The sequence below is a fragment of the Athene cunicularia genome (assembly GCF_003259725.1).
Source record: "Athene cunicularia isolate RWA chromosome 3 unlocalized genomic scaffold, athCun1 chr3_part1, whole genome shotgun sequence".
NCBI lineage: Eukaryota > Metazoa > Chordata > Aves > Strigiformes > Strigidae > Athene > Athene cunicularia.
The window spans coordinates 113,926,824-113,945,965 of record NW_020799097.1 but is presented as its reverse complement, the minus strand read 5'-3'; the positions used below and the strand labels follow the sequence as shown (position 1 = coordinate 113,945,965).

Below are 19,142 nucleotides of genomic sequence, written 5' to 3'. Positions count from 1 at the left end.
TCTTACTGGAAGAGACACATTCCTGTTTATCTAGAGATAACTCACAATTGCACGGATGGTGGCTGTGATCAGCTCAATCATCCATAAACACAAAGAACGCAAGATGCTGTAACATGGAATAGATGTGTAGGGGTATTTTTTACTATTGAACATTTATATAAAACATTTAATCAACAATGCATTTGAAATGCAAATATATATATTTTATATATTTATGCATGATATGGTTCTATATAATTTTATAGTTTTTAGATGTATATATACACACTATATATGTGTGTGTGTGTGTTTGTGTATAAAAAAAAAAAATAATAATTAAGAAACCAGAAGGCAATCCTGACAAAAGACTGAGGTGGATCAGTACACAGAAACCATAGCTCAACTGGTAGTAACCTGTAAGAGCTGCAGAAAACGCTCAGTTTCGAGGGGGTTGATTAACTAGTTATATCCGATAGGGAGGAAGCAGGCGGAAAAGAATTTGTGCGGTGCATTTAACTGTCATCATGTACAAAGCAATTCATACCCAAATGACAAGGTAAAAGAACATTTAGCTCTAAGCAGTAGGGAGTTCCGCAGATTCAAAATGGAAAATAATGGATACCACAGGGAAAACAGGAAACGCAATACACTGTGAGTGGAGCACATTCAGAATAATTCCATCAAATAACTATTTAATACAGGAGGACACAACAGGATGACAGCATTCTAAAGAGCTGTTTTATTTAACAGCAATGTATTCATACCTGATTTAATCTGTCCTCTGTTGTAAAACAAAATACCATGGTTACTCCTAATTTAAATTCTCTTATGACCTATCACCATATCTAACAGTTAGCTGAAAGATTAAAACTGTAAAATTATAGTGATGTAGACACAAGTGCCAAAATATTCCTTGCTCAGATAAACGGACACTGCTCTCTCGGGTCTCTTACAGAAAAATCATCTCGCATGATGCCAACCCTCAGAGAAAAATACTATCTGTTCAGATTTAAAATATTTTTTAAATAGACATTTACAAAAATAAATAGCTGTCACCCATCTTCTATGTGGGTCTAAAATTACCTCTGATGACTAGTCCCACTCATGTACTCACCAGATTTTGGAAAGTGAATCTCTTTCTCACTTGAGATCTAATCTGCCGATTTATACAACTTGAAGTCCTTTTCACCTGTTTTGAGCTCAGTCTAGTCACTCCCCTGGAAGCACAGCAGAGGTCACATGCAGACAGACTCGGTGCTGTCACTCTCAGCAGACACATGAAGAGCCAGACAACATACAGACACCTAAACCAGAAGCCTTTCCTGACACCAGGACTCCTACCACCTCTTCAAGTTGTTATGTTCGTCAGTGATACCATCTACTTTGAATGACATTTCAGGCTGATGATTTAAAAGGAAAGAGCTTCATCATGGTATTGAAAACATGCAATTCAGAGCTAGTTTCAATGTCCACTGAACCACAGAAACTTGCATTAAAATTTTTCAGCAGAGTTACATTAGTAAACTGTAAAGATTTTGGAAAAGCGTAAAGACTTTCAGATTTCTTATGTTAGCATTTTACAGTGAAAGATCTACATCCTAGTTCTCATCAGAGCATACAAATAAGCCCTGGAAATTCAAGTATTTTCTAAACATTTTAGACACTGAAGATTAACTTCCAAACTTTTGAAACGATCCATCTGTGTTGAAAGCGTCATTCATATGTTAGCACATAAGGTAATGCCCACAGAGCCATGAGAGCTGAAAAGTAAATTATGCCTGTGGTAACTCTACAGAAAGATAAGAGAAGTAGCAAAAAATGAAGATGGAGTTTGGAAATCTAGTCTGTTCTTTCAATCAGACAACTTCTCTGCTGGCTACAAAACGGAAAGCTGGGAAAAATGTATGAAGGGAAATTGTTCAGTCCCTCTACTTAAGATTATTTTAGGCAACTAACTTGGTAGAGGTTTGAATTGCCTGCCTGGAAACAGTTCTCCTTTGACAAGCAAATAAAATTAACCTGCTGACTTTAGTTTCTCAAGTTGCACCTAAACTAGATGACAGAAGGAAACTATGTAAAAACTTGACAGACTGTTCAAAGCCCACTGGCTACATGCACAATCTGATTTGATATTCATTTATTTTGAGTTAAACAATGTTGACAGGATTGCTTTATACTCACTTAAAAATAAAATTGCTATAAACACAGTAAGTTTCAAATAAAAAGTAATGCCACGTAGTTAAATTAATATTTTACATCAGTAGATGAAATTTTCAGTATTCAATTTCTGGGGAACCAGAGGATCACCAAAGTGTTCATTAACCTTCACATCCTGGTGAACGACTCATGGCACACTATGAAAAGATACTCACAAACTGCTTCATTATTTTTTTTTTTTTCCTTCAGTAGAACTGGCTGCACTAAGCACCCTCATAACATAGGGCTGCCCTGTTATTCAAAACACACATATATATATAATATACAGTTATTAATTATCCATGGTTATTAATTTTACCTGTGTTTGATTGGATGTGCAGTCACAGACCCAAATATGAAAGAGCAGGTGTTGCAAAGACATTACACTACCAAAATCCATGAAATGCTGGATTTGAGAGAGATGACAGTTATCCAAAGAATGCCTTTTAAACTTTTTTTTTTTTTTTTGTGAGACTAACCAGAGTTATATAAACAAACATGAAATTATTACTTTTTATGTTTTTATGTAATCGCTATGACTCATTCTCTTGCCCGTTATTATTTCTCTTGTTCTCTTCATTTCTTAGCAAACTATTCAAAGCAGAGATTCTGAACCTGGAGTGACGCTTTCTATGAAATCTCAGTGAGCAGGTTTAACTGGAGACCTTTTTGCTGTGTTTTCAGTTCAGCATTGTGGTAAAGACTGAAGGTTTCATGCAATTATGTAACTGTCTGGCAGCATGTTGTTTCAGGCAGTTATAATCTGGTTTAGTGCCTATCATTTTCTAATACTCTGGGTTTTCTCTAGCTCATGGTATGATGGATGTCACAGGGTTTTTTGCCTTCTACATCACAGTGGGAGAGAGCAGGCTTCACAGCACAACTGCCAGTTTCATCTGACAAACAAAACGCGTCTTCTTCTTCGTACACCTTTTTCAATCACTCCTGCCCCCACAGACAAAGCACTACGCCCTCCCCTTACACAAAGTGGGTTTTGCTCATATGATACTTGGAGGGTAAAACTTAACAGAGTCCTTGAACATAAGCCCAATTTAAAATTAAGGGAGTGCCATGTCAATAAAGTCAGCTCATCAATTGGATTCAGCTTGGTTTAGCAGTCTTGCAGATTTACCCATGTGATGGCAGACAGCCAGGAGCCTGAAATAGCAAGGGACTTAATTGTGTGCAGAGCTGTAAAGAAACAGGCCTCTGTGTGACTGATTTAAGATATTAATTAGTTTCAGAGCTTTAAAAAAATACAAGCTTTTAAAGAAGATGTCATGTGCCCTTGTATACAGTTCAGGTATCTACTTGCTCTTTCTATTCTCTTAGAGGTTTCCTGAGTAAAATACCCTCTCTCCATGAAAAGACTTCTGAGAATGAAACTGCATCCATGGTAGTATCTCTTACAAAAAGATGTATCATACCCAACTCTTCAGTACAAACCTAAGCTAAAAACTACAGTGGGCAAACTCTCCAAAAACTTATTCCAATCCTGGCATTTATTGCTAATGCAAGTCACAGATTTTCTGTTCAATTCATGATATTATTACTTATAATTTCTCTGCTAATTCATTAATCTACACTGCAATTACAACTGCTAAAACATACACTGACATAACCAGTTTGGTGCAAGAGTTGAAAACTTTAGGCTTCTGCCAGATGTGCTTTTAAGATTTATTATTCTAGAACTCTCTACATTGACAGAGCAGACAATGAAACAATAGGTCATATTCTGCTAAAAGCCTTAAGAAGTACCAACATTTATCAACTTCTGTATTTATTTACTACATGGGGAGAGGAATAACTTTCCACACTCTACTATAATGATACTGCTGGGTGCTTATCAGGACCCTTTCTTGCCTCCTTCCTAGCTTTGTAACGCAGCAGTGATGCCTTGGAGGCGAGTAACCCAAAATCAGTAAGAGCCCTTCTCATCAGCAGTATGGACTCCACTCACTCTGCAAGTAAGACTAAAACAATATGATATTCTTTCATGCTTTATTTTATTTTTATCTCCAATAAATTAATCTCCTTACAAGGAGCAAAATAATAACATTTATGTCTGAAAGTTGGATAGAAGCCCAGAGAAAAGCAAATACGAAAACAAAACAAAACAAAAAATGCAAGCCCCTCCAATTGAGCTAAGTTCTATCTCAAAGGAAGAAATGACTTTCTATCTATTTTCTTAAGGCAGTAATTATTTATAAAACTACTAGCGTTCTGCCAGGAGGACTTGAATTTATGAAAGGTAATTTTTAAAAGGATATAAGGATAATATAAAAGGATAAAATAATAATTTTTAGTCATTTTAGGCTGCCATACAGATGAGGACATTAGTCATACGAGAAATGTTTTAGTATTGGAAGTGATTTCCTTAGCACTACATCTTCAAGCAGCATTGTACAGGAGCAGCTAAGTAGCTTGCAATCTATATAAGAATATCAGAATACTCTAAAAACTGTGAACTAGTGATATAAATTTGTGATATAGAATGAATAGGGAAATTAATTTGCTGCTCAATTAAACAGAATGCAACTGTGATAATTGAGGGTCTTTATACTCCTTCCAATAATTAAAATTTCCCTTTTAGTTGGCTGGGTAAAATTCCAGACACAGCCCAACACATTTTGCTCACAGGTATTTAAAAATAAAAAAAATCAGGTTTTGATCCCATCCTACGTTTAGACAGAATTTGAGCAATTTCATTACATGCAAATTTCATTAAAATGTCAGTATCTGAAGTTGATCACCGAAAAATTCTTTAACACCTCAGTTTCTTTTGAAACAATATTTACCCTGTGTGTGTGTGCATGTGCACATGCTTTATTACTGTCTTTTAATTCTGTTCTTCACAGGGATTTATGATGGAGTCCCTGAACATTTTCTCATCTTTTTTCTATTTCTGAACTACTAATTTCACTGAAACAGAAATATTAGCATGTATGGTAATTAAAAAAAAAAAACAAACAACAAGCCAAATGAATTTAGAATTACTATTCTTACTTTAGAAAGAGGTACATAAGTTTTAAAGACATACTGAAATCTTCCTTGGCAAGGAATAAATACCTTCACCAACCCATTATATAAATTTAAATTAGAGGCTATAGAGGATAAGTGCATGGATTAATCTAATTATCTACATTTGATGGCTATAGCTATATAGTGTGGATTAAACTATACTACCTTTTTTCATCTATTTCTAAAAATACATTTTATAGCAGAAATATAAAATTTTCACAATTTAAGCTGGACTCAGTAATTATTTACTACCATCAATAATAAATGCATGCATCTTATATGCAAGTCATACTGATTAGTCACAGTTTACAAAATAATACATTTTAAAATGTGGCAATTACAGCTAAAAATCACCTTTTCCAGACCTCTACTTCCAGAAGTCTACTATTCAATGTACTTTGCAGCTACTGCCTTTCTCAAACATCAGCTTTCACTGTCACTGTCTTGACTGTATCAAATTCCAGCAGGACAAAAAGAGGAATTAATGTTTAGAAGACCAAAACCATAAAGAGCAAGCTTATTCACACAGATCTGCAGTGTGACCTACAAGCAGTTTGCTTTGAAGTTTCCAGTTTGAAATAAAAGTATTTAGCACCTGCACAGCTGCTTCTTAGAACAGCTCTTCTGGACTGTGAACAACGTGCACCAGCAAAAATTGTGTTGTTGGGTAGATCAATCAAGTTTCGCTTGGAACAAAGCAATAGTTAAACAATACTCTTCCATTCAGAAAAAACTCATGGGATCAGTATGCTGCTATTCAGAAGATAACAAGATGCAGAAACTAATTATGGTTAACACATAGGCCTTACTCCCAGATCACCTTGTTGTTCTTCACCTTAATTGTCCACACTTTTTAAGAACAGAGTATTGCTATTGGGCCAATTTCACAATACCCAGAGGGAAAGGTTATAAGCTGATGCACAGGAAATGGATACAAACTGCTTGATAGCCACTTTATTACTGGCCTATTGGCTTAATTAATCTTAACTATCCTCTTTAGTGCTGCTAGCCCATTCGCCATTTACCCCAAGGTCTCTTATGCAGCAGTCATATCTCAAACAGTACATCCTACAAACTGCTTTTTTTCTCCCCCATTTGCTCCCAGAGAACTTCAGCCTGCTCAGGTTAACACCATGACTCATTTGTTAAACTATCATCGCAAAACATTTTAGAGTATATAGGAAGAAGAAAGGAGGAAGGAGTCCAAAAGCTCTTACAGCTGCCACCAGACTCCAGCTATGTTCACAAGGTCAGCGTTAGTCTAGTGAGCCTCACCATCTCCCAGCTCCTCTCGGGCAGAGAAAAGGAGGCTCCTGAAGTCTGTGGAAGAGATGAGACCAACACAGATGTGCAGATTCCTTTAGAAAGTGATTCTCCCTCCACTTAACAAAAGAGAAATAAAGAGAATTAGCTCTCTTGATTTAAACTTATGCTTTGCTAAAATTTTCTGTCACAAAATCAAGTGTTAAATTTTCATGTGAAATTCATTTGATACCTGTGATACAATTTATATCCAAAATTCTACATTGAAAAGAGTCCCATATCTGAAAGACCCCTTCTTCAAATTTTAATTACATTCTGAGTCTCAGGACATGTGGTATAGAAACCAATGATTAAACAAAGAAGTGTGGGAAATGAAAAAAAAAAAAAAAAAAAAAAAAAAAAGGACAGTGGCACTTCTTTTACAGCATTATTTAACAACATTAAACATTCAAAAAAATCTTTTCAAGTCTCAAAGAGCAAAAAACTGTGTATCCTGAGCTGTCATAGTTTAACCCCAGCCAGCACACAGCCATTCGCTGCAGTGGGATGTGGGAGAGAACTAGAAACACAAGTAGAACTCGTGAGTTGAAATAAAGACAGTTTAATAAGGAAAAAGAAGAGGAAAAAAAAATTCAAAAATAAAATATACAAAACAAGTAATGCACAGCACTCCGGTGAGTTTCCCACCTGCTGACTGGGGGCCAGCCACCCCCCCGAGCTGCAGTGCCCCCCAGCCCACTGCCCCCAGTTTCCCTACTGGGCGTGACGTCCCATGGCCTGGAACACCCCTCTGGGCAGCCAGGGTCAGCTGTCCTGCTGTGCCCCCCCAGCTTATAGTGCCCCCCAGCCTCTGCTGGCCAGGCAGCACGAGAGGCTGAAAAGTGTAACAGCCTTAGTGTAAGGACTGCTCAGCAATAGCTAAAACATCAGTGTGCTACCAGCATTATTCTCACCCCAAATCCAAAACCCAGCACTGCACCAGTTACAAGGAAGAAAATTAACCCTATCCCAGCTGAAACCAGGACATGAGCCCACGTCCAGTAATCTCAATCTTCTAAAAATATCCAGGAAGTCTCCAAGCAAGCTGTTGGCTAAGCAACCTTTCCACCACGATGAACGTTAAACCTTGGTGCAGAAGGCCCTCCTGGTTCCTCCCGGTGGCTCTGTTCAAGCAGGTTCCCTGAAACAGCATCACCTGAACAAGTGCTGGTGGTACCCGGTGTGAAATCATGCCACTTCCGGAACAGGGGTAACTCTCAGTAGGTATACATCTACCCATCACTCTAGGTAATAAAGTTCTCTCTTGTGCTTTTTTAAAAAATGTTTAATAAATTATTACTTGTTTACCCAATTAAGGACACCCACCTGCCAGACCTATGGTGTTACACTAAACAAACATGCATCTGAGAAAGCAATATTCCTGTCTGTGCTTTTAGTGGGCCACCTGCTTCAAGCACCTTTTGTAAAATTCTGTTGCTTGCAACCACATAGCTCCTTGGGTGCAATTCTTTAAAACCTGTTTTCTGGATTAAAATGCCAAATAGCCACTACATGTCTTCAAGATTAGTCTGATGTTAGTAACTCTTGGTTAGATCCCCATCTGTACTGTACTGTTCCATTCTTATGCCACAGAATTTCCATTCTTATGCCACAGAATTTATGTAGGCAGCCCTACCTGCAACCAGAGAAGGTGTCAACCACACGGCCATGGGGGAAACAGAAGTACCGTCTGCTGCATGGCCACCTCCAGACACTTCACCCAACAGCCAAGAACATTCTCTGGCAAAAAGTATTTATGTTATTTACCTCTTGGGAAGGAGGGACTGCACTGTAAGCAGTCCTACCACAGAATACAGAACAGAACCGCCCATTCTAAAAGCAGCTTGTCTAACCGAGATGTTTATATCTAATCCCCAGAAATAACCAAACAAAGCTCCTCAGCCTGATGAGTTTTAAAATAGTCCTTTCAACAAGGCAGTTTTCCTAAAGACCCTATATAATATCCTTTTAGATATTTGTGGCCTCCTCCTGTTGCCACATATTAAAAAAAAAAAAAAAAAAAAAAAAAAAAAAAAAAAAAAAAAAAGAAAAAAGATGCAGACCTCTAGAAGTAGTAGAGCCAGCCCATATGCAGGGATCACTCTGCAAATTAGACCTTGGACCAGCATCATAATTGTATGTTGCAAACTTGTTTTGCAGCTGCTAACAGAAAGAAGAGCTTCACTGAACAGCATTTCAATGGGTGTTTAAAATAAAATATGTACTTTCTAAACTGATGACAAAGTAATCTCAGAATCCTCGAGGAACCAGGAATCTACTCTAGACCTGTGCTAAAATCTGTTTAAATGTGGCCACACCAGCACATATTCAACACCAATGTAAAGAGGGCCAGGGAGTGTAACTTGTCACGTATACATATCCATCTTGCTCATTTTCTGCCAGACAGAAGGACAAAAAGAAAGCTCAACTGTTACCCAACCATAGACTCCAGCATTTGGAGAACTAAGCCAAAAGTTCCTTTAGGTACCTTTTGAATAATGTTTGAAAACTAGATATATGAGAGAAAAAAAAAAAAGGAAATGTACATCTAACATGTTTTCTGGTCAGACAGAAGATGACTGTGACTAACCTTTTGTTAAATATATCTTAAGGTACAGAGAAGAAGGAAGTATGGTCTGACTAGTCAGGGTGAAAGGAAAAAACGTTTTAACTTTGACTGCAAGTAGAGCTGTAATAAACTGAAGGCGTATTTTATGGCCTTGTTTTACTATAGTTAACTTAATCATTTCTAGAATAAACAACATCTCTTTTTATTAAAAAAGAGGGAAATATTATACTATCCTGAATTTTTCCAAAGTTCAGCTCATATTGCCCAAAACTGTTATAAATACCATTATTTGGAAACTAATAATTGCAAGTAATAATAAAGAGAGTATAAGAGGATATGACACATGCAATTTTTATCTCTGCATATTTGAAGACAATTTCTGAAAATGAGGAAGCAGACGTTTTGCATAAATACATGCCCAATTTTGATGTGGATGCATCAATATTAGCATGACTATATATAAAATGTATTACAAGATAGCAAACTGCATGTAGGATTATCCCTTGAACATTGAGGTCTGGTAAAAATAATGAAGGCACTCAAAATTGCCAATAAAAATTCAGGAAAATCTCTTCCAACAAGGAGTGTTGGGCAACCCAAACAAAGGGGTTGCTGTATTTCCTTCAGAGTATAGTTTATTTCAGATTCTATTTTTATTACCACAGTTTCAGTGTATTCCAATCCATCTGCCACAAAATAAAGACGACTTCAACAGCAGCATCAACAGAAATTGTATCAATAAGATACAGCATACTGAAGTTCATCATGCTGTTAGCCTGTTTAAAGAAACTTGAAGTATTTCATATTAAAAACACATTAGTACACGCAAAACCTCTCAGCAGTAATTCTGAAACACCAGTGTGCACAGCAATGCAACATACGTTGAAACTGGGAACCAACAAGTGCATCTCTGACTGCCGAGCTGATTCATGGTGCCGCCAGTCGTGTCTGGTAAGTGCAAAGAGCTTGAGAGGTCACGAAAGCAAACGCACAAGCCAGGACATCACCACTACGGCAAGTCACGCAAACAACAATACCTCTTTGTTTTGTTTGAGCAGTACGTCATTATTAAGTTGTTCTTAACAACCTGCACAATTTTGTTCAGAATGCAAGGTAGAAATAATGTGAAAACTAAACCGGTAACTTTTACTTCCAGTGTATTTGCAGAACACATGCAACCCTTTCCCTGCAACAGCAGTGACCCCAGACAACGGCTCTGAGATGTTCTTCCCGGGATGCACCAGGGTCACTGTCCCTGAAGAAGCAGCAGGGTTGAACGATGTTTCCTTTAGAGATCTCTTGGGTTGGTTCATCACATCAGTCTGCAAGAGGGACATAAACAGATGGTCTAGACTTGGCCTTGAGTTCAGGCCTCCCTAAAGCTTTGGAAGTCTCATTCCAAGTCTGTTATAAATACCACCTCTAAAGAAGAATTTAAATTCAGTGTGTCTGTTAGACAGAAACTCCAGGCAACTAAATGCTCCTGGGGTAGAAATGCATCTCATGAAAAACAAGCTGCTATTCCAAAGAAGGGTCTTTAAGTGGGAAAAAAAAAAAAAAAAAAGCTGGCTTTTTTGGTGTTTACCAAGGTTCCTAAAAAACTGAGCAGCGGGCAAGTGAGCAGAAAACTTTTAAAGACCTTAAAAACCCTTCTGCTTTTGCAGAGAAGCATTCAAATACCTGGCACTGTAGAAAGCATATGGTTACTAGGCGCAAGCCTGAAGTCATTGAGGATGCTTCATAGAAGCATTTATGGTACCTGAGAACAGACACAGCAGTTTGTCCTTCTGCAGATATGTATCAGAAGTACCAGAAATGTTGCTGCACTTCCTCCTGGTCCAAGTATTTTTTTTAATTTCAGTAACATTCTCCCTCAAACCGCAATGCTGTTTCTATCCCCAGATACTGTAGCAAAGGAGCTACGGTAAGTGTTGAAAGATGTGATTCTTCCTGCAAAAACCTAATCAAGACTTAGAAGAAAGACAATAACTACTTGGAAATTGCCTAGATAAATCTATCTGACATCCATTTAGTCAGAAAGATAGGAATAATAGTTCATGGAGACTGATCTGTCCTACAAGATCCAGTTTATAAACTTCTGTATAAATTAGAATTTGTAAACTTTTGCAGGAAGTTTTATAGTAGAAAATGGTAACACAGAACTGTCCCGTAAGTTCACCCCATCCTTCTAAGGTAATTTGAATTTCAGGTTACTCATATCAAAATGTTTTGTATGCACAACTACCTGATGACTCCTAGTCATCTTAAATCACACTGAAATAAAATAAAACAAGTAAGAGTTTCAGAGAGTTAATGCAGAGCAAACATAAAACAAACAAACAAAACAACCCAACAAAAGACCAAGCCAACAATGAAAAAACACCCAGCAAAAATTAAGCTTAGGTGTTTGGTTTTTTGTGGTTGTTTTTTGTTTGTTTGTGGTTTTGTTTTGTTTTTTAAGATACTGTAAGCAGTGGAGGAAAAAAAGGTAAAAATAACGTGACAGAGAAATGTCTAACTGCAGCATTCCAATATAAGATTAACGCATACCAAACCCTTCGTATTTAATAAGCTGGGTACTCAGCTCTGTGTGATCATGAGGGCTTTCACACAAATCCAATAAAAAATTTAATATACTAGCTGATACAGACTTAAACACTGTCTTTTTTTTTTCAGCTGTGAAAAAATGATAAAAGCATAATAAAGATCCAAATGTTTCTATAGAAGAATGCAAGTGCTTCCTGTTTTGTTGGACATGTTTGTTTCTTTTCCATGCTTAAAAAGAGTTAATCTGACCATTTAAACACTCAAAACTTCACTTGTGATTTTTAATAATAAACATTTTTTCACTCATCCAAACATGCAGACAAGCTGTAACTGGGCAAGCAATAGATCTTACTTACTCTGTTCCCCTATCTGGGGATGTACACAGTCTCATCTGCTTAAATACCGTAGTGAGGTGACAGCCCTTCTCATAGACACAGTGCCACAAATGCCTACTGAGCTACTCTACACTTTTAACCAATCTATGTATTTTAAAAATCACATTCAATAAGATAAGGCATCTGTATATTCCAACATGTCTGGTGCATTGATCTGGGTATTGAAGAAACAAATATTTATAGCAGCTCGTGCCCCAGCGAAGACTTAAAATCTCAGTGCACCACAACAATCAACCAAAGCAACAGGAGTGGCCACCAGAACTTCATGAAATCAATGGCATTTCCCCCTGTTATTTTGAGATTGAAAGCAAAAGCAGCAACAAGCTGATTAGATCAGTTTTTGTGGGGGATTAATTTCTTTAATATCCTTTACAACCTACTGTCTCAAAAGAGATCCCAAAGCACGTTAGCATACACAGATCCTGCCTCACCCTTGCTGTTCCAAAGTCACACCTTTCAAGTTTTCATGGCTCTGAATAGGAACCTGCATAGCATTTGCCTAACAAACAGGTCTGGAATTTCTGTTGCCATCTGTTAGGTCACTGTGTCTCAGTAATCCTGCGTGGGCACCTTCTGTGACTACAGCCCAGGTTTCGCCACAGACAGCACAGCCTTCCATGCACTGCTGATGAGAAATGACCACGGTAACTTCAACATCACGCTGTAGCTGTCACCATCCAAATGGTACAACTAAACATAAAGTATTTCAGATCTCTTCAAACAAGCACCACCCTATAAACAGACATGATTTTAAATAAAACGATTAATGTACAATTTAGATGTTTTAACTCTGCAATTTTGATTTCCCATCAATTTACTTATTCCAAAGTTAATTTATTACACTCAACAATACAAAACATTGCTTCAAGCGTTTGTTGTTTTTGTTTTGTTTTTTTTTTTTTTCCCAACTGCAGAAAGACAAGAAAACATGCAGCCATGCTCCAATATGCCTCCTGTCTCCTGAAACGATCACTCTAAATAACAAACCAGGCCTCCAGTCACTCTCATGGCCACTGGCACATCCACAATTTTTATCTCAATCTGTTGGAACACACACACCAGTATACTTACAGAAATACTCTGATAAACCTGACATTGCTATTACGTTGTAAGCAGCCTTACATAAACAACATGCTTTGGCATCCACAGATGGCAGGGTGGCTTCCCAGGTGCTGTGCCCAGGCAGCACACACTGCACAGGCATCTGAGACAGGGACCAGGCTCCTGCGGCAGAGACCAGTGACTTGCCTGAAGGCAACTGGAATACGAAACATGCTTTTGTAAATGCAGAAACTACACCACAGCAGGTGACACAGAAAACTGGGGTATGTAAAAAGCACAGGTGAAGCCTCCAATATGCTGTCAAAGGTGTTCTCTCAGTCAGTTTGGACGTATTCAGGAAGACTGTTCAATACTGCAGAAATTCTTGGAACCACAAGAACAGGAAGATGTAACTATTACTACACCATTGGAAAAAGTTCTCAAGGTTAGGAACCTCTGATTACAAATGAATTCTGGAAGAATCAACAAAATTGCATCTAAATTATAATGAGAATTATCTCAACTGGTTATGTTTTTATTTTTGCTGTTTTCTCTGGCAAGCTTTTTTTTTGCTTTTGCTTTCACATGCAGAAATTGCAGAAAAGTAATAGGAAAGAACTTCCTCCCCTCCACCATGGCACTGAGAGTGAAAAGAGGAGTCATCTAACTGCTTGCTCTTACACAAGTAATGTACAATACAAAAGTAAGAAAACCTTCTGTTCTTGTGAACATGTTCAGTCACTGTCAAAACTAACAACCCCGTCTTGCAAGCGGTTATACTCCAGACAAACCCTACACTTGTGTGAATCCTGTTGAAGGCAGCGATGCTGCAGGGATGGCAAGACTTTAACATACACCCAGTACAATGAGCTGCTGCACAAAGCCACATTTGAATCACTCCAGAAGGAAAACAAGCCCCATACATTAATATTACAGCTTCTGAAACCTATTCCCGCAAAGCACAAGTGACTGAATGCAATGAAAATCAGTGATGTGCCAAACAATATGTCTAGACGACACTTTCTCTGTGAAAAAGTTGCTTTTCGATAGCTGTTGCACATGAGCTGTGATGTTTCAAGAAGATCCTATTTCAAGAACAATCAAATGTTGAGCTACCATGAAAGACACGTCATGAGTGCTCTGTGGTCTGTAACGTGGAGCTCAGGGTAACAGCAGGGCTCACAGCTCAGAGAGGGGAGGAGTGTCCTGACCTTCACCACCTCCGAGCTGCTCAGCTGTACTCCATAACCAAGGCTTTCAGTGGAGAAAAAAACAGGGACAGAGAAGAATAGGGTGTATTTCATGCTCTTTGATTATAAAGTAAACTTCATAAACGACACATCTTTGTCATCTCCAAACACAATGCATCAGGAGCCTGCAGAGACCAGAACCAGGCCTAGTGGTTTCAACCAGGTGTTGACCCTCTTTTACCATGACAGCACATGTTCATCAATACCATTAACTAGTCCACAACTAGGCAACATGCAAGAAGAACTGCATAATACAACTGGAAGTAACAAAAGAATCACATAATACTTTCGGTTCGGAGGAGAGCTCTGGAGGTCACCCAGTCCAACCCCTCCACAGAGCAGGCTCACTCCAAAGATCAAAGCGATTAGTTCAGGACCTCACCTCATCATGAGGTTAAGAAGGAGGAAGAGCTGGGAAGCACAGAGCCTTACAGCGGCTTTGCACAGAAAACAGAGTACTGCAGAGCTCACTTGCTCATACTCTGAACATTCACCTTACCAGCTGAGTGCAGTGCGTTAACTCCCTTATACAAATAGAAATTATTTTTCAAATGTGAATCCTGGAAAAAAATGGCATTTCGCCATTAATGCAATACAGTCTGGCCTGCGTTAGTCCAAACTAAATTATGTCCAGCTGCATTATCTTGATACAAAACAGGAGGCAGAACCATTAAACTTGTGAAAACACATTTAACATGCACTTTTAAAAACCTGACCTTTTCACCAAGGACTAATATTCATTTTCATGATTTTAATAAACACTTCAAAGCAATACACAGGTCCTCAGCCTTCCGAAATGTGGGTTCATCTGCTTTTTTTTTTCCCCAAAAAAATAGTATTCACTGAAACCTTTGGACAAAGAAGGTGCTGATGGCTATCCTCAGAAGCAGCTTCCCACTTCAGGGTCTTCCAGTCTGAATAATTTCGGAGTACCTTCAAAAATCTGTAAATTTCCTTTTTCTAAATTTTGTCTCAAATCTCTTTGGAAATTGCAACCCGTTGGACTGCAAATGTAAGCACTAGTCTTTTCGTCTCAGGCAAGTGAAGACCAACAAACCCAGAAAAATTGGGTAAGTACATTCATGGCATTCATCTCCATCAGATGATAGCTCTGAAGCCTGAAATGTGAGAATTCAAATTCTGGCATTATTAGCCACATCAGTGATAACCGTATCAGGAACCATCTACTTAAAAGTACTTAATAGTATCACGACAATAAGGAATTCCAAGTGCATCAGAAGCAAAGCAGGTAACCATTACCAGGAACAAACGATAGAACATTCTGGCAGCGTTTTGGAGAGCCTCTACTTCCTTAAACCCCACGTGACAGCATATTTCATGGCCACTACAAGCTGAAATGAACTGTTACTTGGGTCCTACTCATGCTTTATAGACCCAAATGTTTCATCCTTTTTTGAAACTACAGTTGTCCTACAGCATTCTGATCGTGTTGCAGATCAGAAACAGACCAAATCTTTCCAAAGCATGAGCTGGACATACAGCGAGTCCCTCAAAACACCTGCTGATCTGAACAGGTGGTTGCCAGTTTTCTGTAAAGAGGAGAACAGGCACAGGTTATGTCAAACTACAAATATCAGATACTCTCATTTTTTCTATTCCCGTTGTACATTATAAATGTGACACTGCCAAAAGCAGTCTGAAAGGGCACAGAAGCTGTGGAATACATTTGGTTTGGGGAGGGAGGGGCTGTCAGGTAAAAAAAAAAAAAAAAAAGAAAAAAAAAAAGAGAAACAAAAAGAGAGAACCAAAACATCACTGTCCAACCAAAACCCGGTGGATATATGTAGACATGTAGTTATATCTTGACAAGTTATATTTCCAGTATTCAAATATAAGCTCAGACATATCCAGCTCTGTACATGGATTACACTTCCTATTCTGTAGAGAATCAACATTTACGTCCATACAACAAGGAAAAAAATGAATTTCATGATACTGCAGATGCATCTGAAATTTTCATTCTTCTCTGAAGGATCTGAGCAGCCAAGTGTCTATTTGAACAGCCTTTTGGAACTGATAATGCCTCTGCAACCAGAATCGACTTTTATGCACATCCACTGCACTTCATAAAATGCTACTGCTGTAACACACAACAGAGAGGAGGAAAATGCTATGGGGATGCACAGCAGCCAGAAGTTCCCCCTGGGAAAAGGGGATGGTTTTCTGTAAACAAGGCTCCAGAATGATTACAGGACGATTAAGGGATTTTGCTGCTGAGTGTCAAAACTCTGCCTTCAGCAGATGTTTCCACAGTACTACCGCACCATGAGTCACCTGGGACTGTTCTGGTTTCACCTCATCAAGAAAATGCTTCATTCATGCTCGATTAGGTGAATGGGGAGGGCAGCACTCAGCTGTGCTCAGAGGAGTGTCATGACCATGAGACACCCTTCCTAAGGATATTCCAGGTTCAGATTTCTGCCATGAGGTAGTACATGCAACATTCATTTTCTGTATTTTGGTCAGATTTTTTACAAGGCAACCTTGAACTCCGTAACCACGTTTTTACTGTTATTTTGTGATGTGCGGTAGGATTAATATTTCTGTAGGACAGCAACACCAATCAGAGCCACTTTTTAGGCAGAATTTGAGAGACAAAAACTGGTCAGACCAGGAGCAAGACCCGTGCTTTTGTAACCATCTTGCACCAGCAGGCTTGGGATTTTTTGGCTGGAGTACAAACAGCTAAACTTCACCGTGAGTGAAATTTTTCTGAATTATATTTAAAAAAAATAGTTTGAGCTCTGTGCCAAATTTATGGCAGTCTTGTGCTGGGATCTGCTGAGTGTAGAGAGAACCACACCTGCCTTCTGCAAGATCAGAGCTGGTGACCTGGGGTCCCAGCTCTGGGAAGATTAAGGCGCCAGATCCACAATTTTGCAGCACTGTTGCACTAAGATTTTCCTTCCCAGCACTCTTCTATGCCATAAAGAAGTGCTTCGCTCTTGGTGCAGTGCAATAGAATAAAAAAACCAAACACCACCACCTTACCTTCGCTCTTATTCTCGCAACATTTTGAAGCTTTGCTGCAAAAATAATAAAAACCAACAGTATCTAGGAACCCAGCTTTCACCCAGCCTGCTAGTAACCAGCGTGAGCCGCTTAGAAACGACAGGTACGAGCCGAGCCCTAAGGCGCAGGGAGGGGGGATTCTGCCAGCCCCACATTCTCCTCCCTTCCCTTTAAACCCCACCCCACCCCACCGCCAGGAAAGTCAGCCCCCTTACCTGATAATATCATCGTTGTGCCCGAGGAAGAATTTCTGGCTGTGCTCTCGGGTGTTGTAGACGACGCCGACTCCGGCCACGAAGTAAACCACCTCCTTGCCCGCGGTGTAGTACAGGTTGTTGCGGCACTGGTGGCCCCTGTACCCGTAGACCCACTCCAGACGGAGCTGGCATCTCGGAGCCGTCCGATCCGCCATGATAACCAATCCCCTCTCCCCACAAGCACGCACCAAACCCGGCGCTGCCCCTCCTTCCCTTAGCTCCTTCCCCCTTCAGGGGTTTTCCCCTTTCAAACGGTAGCGGGGTCCCTGCCCAGCCGCCGAAGCTTCAGGTGGCACTTCCGAGCGAGGATGGTCTGAGGAAAAACGCATCGGCGGATCAGGGCTGGCGCCGCTCCCCCCGCCGCGCCGCCACCATAATCTGCTGCTGCTGCTGCGGCGGCGACTGCCGAGTCCCCGCTGCTGCGCGACCCAGGCGGCTTCTTGGGGGAGAAGGGAGATGGCAGGAACACACCTACATAAGCAGCAGACAGGGCTTTGTCCTCCCCAAGGCAAAGTAACTTCTGTGCGTCAACACCACCACCACCTGCCAAAGGCTGCCCGCTGCATCCCCCCTCCTGCACCTCCTCGGCTTTCTGCAAAAAGCTTCCTGGGTGCTCTCCTGTTCCAGAGGTGGTCTGCCTTCGGGTCCAAACTGAAAGAGAGAGGAAAAAAAAAACCAACCAAAACAACCCACAAAACCAAAAAATGTCGGTTTGAATTGCAGAACGCACTGTATTTCAAATGCCAAGGGGTTGGGCGGCGGGGGCAGCGCGGTTTGGAGCCGTGCTGTGGCCGTTCTGCCTGCTCTGGGGTCTTCTCGCAGGATCCAACGCTCTGAGTCTCCCCAGGAGGTATTATCGAACGACAGGACTCCCGTGCAGCGCCCTGCATCGGTGTGGGAATATTACCCCACCTCTCCTTACCGCCCAGCAACACAAAACTTCCTCCTTTCAGAGCCTGCAGCAACTATGTAATTACCCCAGCTCCGTAATTACAACTACTGTGTTCCCATTTCTCACTCACAAACCGCTCCGATTCGACACCAAGTAGCGGGGGCTTGTGTTTTTATTTACCGTCGCCCTTTGGAACGATATTCCCAAGGAACACGTTTCCTTGCTCGCCTTCTGCGTTTCCTACAGCGAGGCTCTGTGTTGTCACCGCTGTGTCTGGTGAAACATCCACCGCTTCACCGAGCCCAGCCCCCCAGAGCCTCGGCCACCGCCAAGGGGACGCTGCGAGCAGAGGAGCAAAACCCGAGAGTCACTGTCAGAGCTCAGCGCCAGGGGCAAGGGGAGAATCACCCCCACGCCACGGGGCGAACGACTGTGCCTTTCCCACCGCACACGCGCGGTGGTACCGGGCCACAGGCGGGGGAACCCGCAAAAGCGGCACAACCCGCCCTCAGGGAACCACGCTCCTCGCTCTTGCAGCAAACCTGAGGGGAAAACCCGGCTCCACATCCAGAGCGACGGTCCCCGGAGGGAACCCCGGGCCGGCAGCCCCCCCCGCCCCGGAGCAGGTGGCCGGCGGACCAAGGGACGGCGCCTCCCTCA

The 19,142-nt window shown here is 40.5% G+C and overlaps 1 protein-coding gene across 6 annotated transcripts in view; it reads right to left on the bottom strand.

Annotated features, from left to right (window-relative positions):
- The window catches only part of EML6 (echinoderm microtubule associated protein like 6), a 118,642-nt gene extending 99,569 nt beyond the window's left edge, over positions 1-19,073 (bottom strand). For all 6 annotated transcript variants that reach the window (XM_026845303.1, XM_026845305.1, XM_026845304.1 and 3 more), the window contains exon 1: positions 17,549-19,073. In XM_026845303.1, coding sequence (XP_026701104.1) covers positions 17,549-17,745 — 197 coding nt within the window. In that variant the 5' untranslated portion in view covers positions 17,746-19,073. The remainder of the gene's footprint in view (positions 1-17,548) is intronic.
- Positions 19,074-19,142: the final 69 nt, after the last annotated feature.